Source organism: Xenopus tropicalis, chromosome 1, assembly GCF_000004195.4.
Source record: "Xenopus tropicalis strain Nigerian chromosome 1, UCB_Xtro_10.0, whole genome shotgun sequence".
Lineage (NCBI taxonomy): Eukaryota > Metazoa > Chordata > Amphibia > Anura > Pipidae > Xenopus > Xenopus tropicalis.
In genome coordinates this window covers 31,460,915-31,468,307 of record NC_030677.2, presented here as the reverse complement: position 1 = coordinate 31,468,307, position 7,393 = coordinate 31,460,915, and the positions used below count along the sequence as shown (strand labels likewise).

General features: G+C 40.2%; 1 protein-coding gene across 2 annotated transcripts; it reads right to left on the bottom strand.

The window, feature by feature from the left end:
• Positions 1–2,687: 2,687 nt before the first annotated feature.
• On the bottom strand, positions 2,688–6,616 carry sod3 (superoxide dismutase 3). Of its 2 annotated transcripts, XM_012971795.3 has the most exons (2): positions 6,508–6,616; positions 2,688–3,705 (listed from the first exon to the last, which is right to left on the bottom strand). In XM_012971795.3, exon 2 carries the CDS (start codon positions 3,689–3,691, stop codon positions 2,972–2,974), a length of 720 nt encoding a protein of 239 aa, XP_012827249.1. In that variant the 5' UTR covers positions 3,692–3,705; positions 6,508–6,616; the 3' UTR covers positions 2,688–2,971. The 2 variants fall into 2 exon arrangements, with proteins under 2 accessions (XP_012827249.1, NP_001106630.1); NM_001113159.2 differs by lacking the exon at positions 6,508–6,616 and having other exon boundaries at positions 2,688–3,706.
• Between the last annotated feature and the right edge of the window lie 777 nt (positions 6,617–7,393).

Sequence of the window (7,393 nt, the reverse complement as noted above, 5' to 3'; positions counted from 1 at the left end):
AGAAGAAAATGGAAGAAGGAAGCGCTCGCTGCAGGTACCCCGGGCTGGTGCTGTTTTCTCCTAACAGTGGCACCAGCCCGGGGTACAAGGTAAGCGATCTAAGTCACTTGGGGGTGCCTAACATTTTGGCACCCCCAAGTGACTTAGCCTTTCCTTCTCCTTTAAATAAACCCAATAGGATTGTTTTGTCTCCAATAAGGATTAATTATATCTTAGTCAAGATTAAATACAAAGTACTGTTCTATTATTACAGAGAAAAAGGAAATCATTTTTAAAAAAAATAAAATAATTTTTAATTATTTGATTAAAATGGAGTGTATGGGAGAGGGCCTTTCCGTAATTCGGAGCTTTCTGGATAACGGGTTTCCGAATAACAGATCCCATACCTGTACAGTATTGGGGTTTTTTTCATATTGCAAGAAATTATTTATCCAATTCTGATTGCATATGATCCTGCATATATATTCCCTTGGTGGGGGAGAAATCCCAGAATCATTATGTTGCTCCCTCCAATCCTTAAGCTGGCCACAGTACCTTCGTTTGGAGAGCCACTGGGGCTCATTTATAAAGTTTGCGGAGCACCAAATTATTCACACGGTGAACATATTTGCCCTGCCCATGTTTATATTTAATGGCCAAATATAATTGCGAATGTTTAACCTCAAGAGGTTTCTAAATATGGCATAATCACAGCCACAACGTTGGCGGCAAAGTGACAATTTGTGCACGAACACGCACAGTGGCCATGCTCACGCAAACCTTAATCTTATTTGTGAGATATTTTTTTTGCGCAATGTGCATTTAGCAGCAATTCACAAAAGAGGAAAGGGGGACACAGCAGTGCAAATTTTAATCGTTTAGGGGAAAGCATGAGTATAACAACCATATGCAAAAGAAAATGTGCTGCGCAAACTTTATAAATGACCCCCACAGACTTCAGCAGACAGAAGTCAGGCCTTATCAAGTAAGCCAGTGGAGCCCAACCCTATTGCATGATAAACCAAAAATGACTTTACTGATCCATAAGCAGATGCTAAAGGACACATATTCTACACAGTGCTGTTCCTTGTCAGTCTCTTTCAGCAGGTTTCACCAAATCCCTGATAATTGATATCAATAAGAGTCATCCTTTACGCATGGCTTAAAATCTGTGCTGTTGGCTTTTTGTTCATTACTTGTGCTCTTTACTACTGTGTTGCTCGTGCTCTTTACTTCTATGTTGCTCGTTCCGTGTCCAGCTCTACAGACTTCTACTCAAAGGCAAGTCATATCCATTTTCAGTAAAAGAAAAAAAAAAAAAAGGTAAAGCGACATAGAAAAATGTAAATATCTGTTATGTGTAATATATTTCATTCATGCTGTATATTTTTCTAAAAGTCTTTTAAAGGATAAGTAAGCCTTTTATTTTTAAATCCCTTCAAATTACTCTAAACCGCCCCCAGAATAACATACCTTTCTCCCTGCATGTAGATTTATTTTGTTTTTCTATGAACTGCAGCTCTTTTACTGACTTCCTTGTCTAGCAGTAGGTGCCCCTTTGGAGTCAGGAAGAGGGCTATGTTATTCTGGGGGCTGCACGGAGTATTTTTAGAAAATAAAAAAAAAGATCTACTTATTTTTTAAAGAGAGTTCCAAACCCTGTTGTGACATTTCTGTTGAAGCAGCTATAGTTTTTCGCTTGGGGCTGTATTATACCACTGTGTGGTTAACCCAAACTGTGACTTTTTAAAAAGCATGCATGGGTATGTCTTCCAGAAGTGATTTATTGTCTCTTGCCTTACAGCAGGGCTAATTATATGAGACATCTCCGCTTGGCTTCTGAAGGCCTTCCCTAGTGCTTTTTTTCCATCTTTCCTTCTCTCTTACAAGGGAAAGTCCTATAAATAACTATAATGCACATCTTCATAAATACTGGTTACATTGTCTAATTCCCATATGGAATGTAACAAGAATAAAATAATGAAAACTAAATGTGTTTTTTCTTTTATTATGTTGTTATAATGGTATAGATTGGATAGATCAGCTACCAACAGCAGCACCCAACATACTGCGAGGACAGTGAATGACTGGATACTGGAACAAACCATTGCTTGCCTGCTACAAAACATACTGATATCAGTTGTATTAAAATTGCTGCTAGATGTGGGCCAGTTCCTACACAGTTGGTGCTTGTGCTATGTGCAGCTTGGCATACATGAGCACGGCCAAACATGTCATTGCTCTTACCAATATGTGCATTTGGATGAAACAGAACCTTTCACCCGAGGGAAGAGGACTTGGCCACATTTGCAACAGCTAAACCTCTATTTTAAGTTACCTATAACACCTAAATAGTCCGCCAGCACCTAGGCAAGAAGCCATGACCATATCTAAAGTATCTTTGACCCTTGAGGCTAAGTCTATATATTGGTTCTTCTTGGTCTACTCTAAAACAATGAAGGTTCATGGTATTTGCAGAATTTCTAATGTAGTTAACCATGGCAGCCAGTCAGAATTTAGCATTTACCGGTCCATTGTAGTTGGAATGATAAAATAAAGCATATTATTTGTTAAGTTGAGTCTTCTCTTGACCATTAAAAAAATGAATCTGCATTTACCTTTTTGTTAGTAGCCATGGTATGCGCTGTGAACCTTTTGAGGTGCTGCATAAAATGCACAACAAACAGGAAATCATGTAGCAATTCATGTGCTGTATTGGTAAAGGCAATTTTTATTTGAAAGTGATTACATGTGATACAGTTTACCCAAGATAAGTGACAAAGGCTTCTTTTGTGGTGTAATAACAATATGAACCCCCTCCTGATAATTTGTAGGTATTTTATAGACCGACTGGCTATGCTGAACAGTAATGGAGTGAATATATTTACACTGGTGTCGATGACAGATCTATTGGGACACTGGAAAAAGATTAGGCAGAGAGCGCAAGTCAGTGTGCTAACATAACAGCTAGACTTCTGGAGTTCATCGAAGATTAACCATTTTTTACCCGTCTGGAAAACCTGAGGTTCCTTGGTGCTGCACTGTCTTGGGCATACTTTTCCCAGTTATTTTTACTGCTGGATCCAATAATGCAACAAGCCAGGCGTTTCCCTGCATTTCCATTCTCCAAACTGGCCTGATTGTTCCCTTTGCCAAGATCATCTGCTTGTTTGTGGACCACAACTGATCTGCCGATGACAGAGAATGGACCAAAGAGAGTGGCATCAAGATTTGCAAAAAATTTTTGGATCTTTCCATCCCTGACACGGAAATTGCCAAAATCACCAGGATGCTGTGGGTGGTCTACAGACATAGGGTTATAGTGGCCACCGGCAGAGTCGCATCCATTGGTTAGATCGCCGTATGTGTGGATGTGAATAGCTCTTGCTGACTGATTGGCATCAGTTGGAAACCCTTCTAAATCAAAAATGGCTTCGAGCGTGCCGCTAGGAAAAACCTGCTTAAACAGCACAAGTCCTGTCACTTTTACCTCTGATGGTTCCAGTTTGGAACTAGGACTTAGACTACAGGTTGCGTAGGCAATCCCGTCATTATCCGTCGGCTTCATATTGAGAAGGTTTATCCACAGCTCGTTGACTTTTTTGTTTGTGTCTGTCAGAAGTTCTTCTTCCACCGGTTTCACCACTTCTGCTCCAGCGCTGAGCAGTTCACAAACGGTGAGAGCCACGGCCAAGTACAACAGATTGTTCATGGTGGGTACAATCTCTGAAAAACATAAACAGTTGTTTACAGGAAATACAAATACAAATGAACCAACTGTTGCCAATGTTCTTAGCCAGGTACACATTTAACATTTGTTTTATATATTGGTGTAGAAAATCCATAATTTTTTAATATGGCCAAATACCAAATCAACAGCAAAAGATGCCACTGAATCCCAAACCAAGTCTGGTAGTTTAATGGATTGTATTCAGTTGAGCCAAACACTTGAAATAATCCAAATCCTGCAGAAATTGCTGGGACCTCCCTTGTTTTATATGATCAACATGCCAAGTGAGATGCATGACCAATACCATGGCACATTCCCAAGATGGGATCGTGGGACCTGGGTGATTCTGACTGCTATGACTCCAGCTGTGTAAGAATTACACAGATAAGAATCTGTAAAAGACCATATGGATATCTATTTGGGATAATATTTATTTAGGAATGTTACATAATACCCTGCACATAAACCTTAGCAGGGCATGGTGCAGGTTATACAGTAACTAAATACGATGTAAACATGCAAAATGCTATAGAAAGGGTTTCAGTGGCTGATGCCATAGTGTGATGATCTATTCTCTCTCTCTTATTCCACCTAACGCCAGCAGCCAATGGCTGTCATGGAGTGCTGGGAGCATTCATTTTTTATGTAAACAATAGGACCTATTTTTCCCTCAGGCCTGACCACTGTCAATCTGTTGGCATAGCGAGACCAACCCAGCAGATCATGAGCTGATGTGCCCACACTTGCCCTGGGCTAATGAAAGGATTATATAGTGGGAGCAACAGAGACCCACTGGACAAGGACATGTGACTTTGTGATCCTTGCTTGATAGGATTTCCAAACCTGACTGATTAAAGGAACAGTTACACCAAAAAATAGTTTGTATAACAAAGCTGCTGTGTAGCCATAAGGGGCAGCTATTCAAATTAAAAAAAGGAGAAAAGGCACAGATTACATAGCAGAAAACAGATAAGCTGTGTAGATTCCTAAACTGCCCATTTTCTCCCTTTTTCCAGCATGATCGCGGGCGACTAATCTCCCGAAATGCCATCCCATCGGCTAAAATGTAAATCGCCGGTGGGATGGCATATGCGGTGCGGCGATTTGCTGAAACCGTCAAAGTTGCCTCGAGAGGCAATTTCGACGATCATGGCGCCACGTATGCCATCCCACCAGCGATTTACATTTTTAGCCAGGGGGATGGCATTTTGGGGAGATTTGTCACGTGGCACAGCCCTTAAACTCACTAGACATAAACATGCACATCTTTTTAAGAAAGCCCTGCTGTCTTCCAGCTCATATAGCATACATACCCCACTTGTGTGTCAGCTGGTAACACATCTGTTGTGCTTTACTGAAATGGAAGAATGATTACAAAAGCACATATCCATTGTCTGGACTACCAATTTGCAAATGAGAAGAAATTGGGATTGGGAGAAGAAAATGAAAGAGGAATTTACTGCAGCAATTCCTTGATCTGATTCTGCACCGAGAAGCTGTATGGGAACAGACACTGATACTGACCAATTGCAGTGTTTTATGTGCTGGGCCCACTGCTGCAGGTACAGACCGTCAGCACAGAATGAGCCCTGTATAACTGTTTGCCACAGGCAAATGTGTATTTATATATTGGAAACAAAGCCTTACCCAGGGGGGCAAGAAACTCATCCCTAATGGCAACTTGAGGTACCTGTTTTACCACTACCTGAGAAGCGCTGCATATGTTGTAAGCATTCTGTAAAGGCACACACACCTACATTCTGCACTAATGATACCTCATACAGATATGGCATCTATTAGCCAGAAAGATCCACAATGTACCACCCATACTACTCTAAGCAATTATTTATTTAAGTCTTATTTGCTTATTATTTGTGTAATACTAAAACAGTGTCTTGTTTCAATTACGGTGTGGTTGCTATGGCTAAATTACCCTAGAAACCCAGCATAAGAAAATGCAGATCAACAGGAGAGGGCTAAAAAAAAAAGGATATATAAGCAACTAAAAAATAAAAGTTCTAACAAAAGCATTGGACCATTAAAGTCGATCCCTGCTTTTCAGGTGCCAGGGTCAGTGACCCCAACAACACTAATAATTTAAAGAAACATAGAAAATAATTAAAACAATTAAAAAGTTGATTAGAATAGATCAATCTTTAAAAGGGTAGTTCAACAATAAATACACTTTTGGTATGATGTAGACAGTGATATTCTAGACAGTTTGCAATTGGCTATCATTCTTTATTTGTTATGTTTTTTAATTTATTTAGCATTCAAGTAAGCAGCTCTCCAGTTGGATTTTTAGGTCTTATTTTCCCTAACAACCAGGCAGTGGTTTGAATAAGAGACTGGAATAAGTATAGTAAAGGGACTGGATAAGTAATAAAAAGTAACAATAATAATAAAATTGTAGCATCACAGAGCAATAGGTTTGCCTGCTGGTGGTCGGTGACTTCCCTTTGAAAGTTGGAAAGAGAAGAGGAAAGCAAATAACTCAAAAATTATAACGAAAAAATAATGAAGACAGACTGCACAATTGTTAGGAATGGGTCTTCTATAACATAATAAAAGTTAATGGAAAAGTTAACATTGGCAATGTTAACAATAAGGGAACTTCCCCTTTAAGTTAATATAAACCCATGGATATAATAATTACATAGTCTCACCTGGTTAACTGTAGCAGCTCTGCTTACACACTGCTATATACATGTTACAGGGTTAAAATGGAAGAGTGTGCTGATATAGCATACCCTCATAAGTGCATATGGAGGAGGTAAGTGAGTGTATTGGCTACATACCGGTTAGCACACCTTGCAGACTCTCGGTGCCTGGACACTGCGCTGCAGGGCAGGGGGGCTGCACAAGGAGGCAATGAGTGCAAGCTGGGAGCGCTTGGGTAATATTACCCTGGGGGAGTGGCTGAAGGCAGAAAAGGGGGCACGTTCGAGAACAAACATTCCAGTCAAAGCTGTTGTTTTTAGAACTGATTCATCCCATCATTTGGTTGTGCAACCTCCAGGCAACACGCCTCCTCTACTCCTACAATTTATGTAACAGTAAAGAGCTCAGAGCAAAAAAAGAGTAATTAAAACAACAGCAAAAGAGAATTAAAACAACAGATTTATATATTTAAGTACGGTGAAACAAAAAAGTAATGAGCTTGAAAATTCCTGACTTTTCAGATAACCTAGACTGCTGTGTATGCTGGTATCTATTAACCTCCCCAAAGTCCTTCCCTGGCACAGGTGGTCACCATGGAACTGCGCCAGTTTGGTGCTAGTGCTGTATGTTCTATCTTGCATTTGGTTGGCACCGCATCTGCTTTTGAAGAACCTGTAGAATTGAAATTTCTGACCTGTGACCCTTCAGCTGTGGTTGGACTACAATTCCAAACACCTCCTGCTTTGGGCTGTGCTGGGATATAGTTGGAGAGCAGGACCCTGTGTGGCAGCTTCCATGAAACAAACACACAATAAGCAAAATGATGAGTAAATGGTTTGACTGTATTTGCACTGGGCTGGCTTTGGTGCAGTATAGGAAGGGCTTTTTTGCCCAGAGCTCTTTGCTTCACAATAAGACGATTTCTTTTTTGGACAAATATGATATGCGTTATTATTGGTACATCTCATACTCATGTTTGTATTACTAGTAGCATGACATTCATGTGCCAAGCCATCAGGTGCT

What these genes read in the sequence shown, in the direction of transcription:
- sod3 (XM_012971795.3), bottom strand. Translation starts at nt 3,691, where the DNA reads ATGAACAATCTGTTGTACTTGGCCGTGGCTCTCACCGTTTGTGAACTG.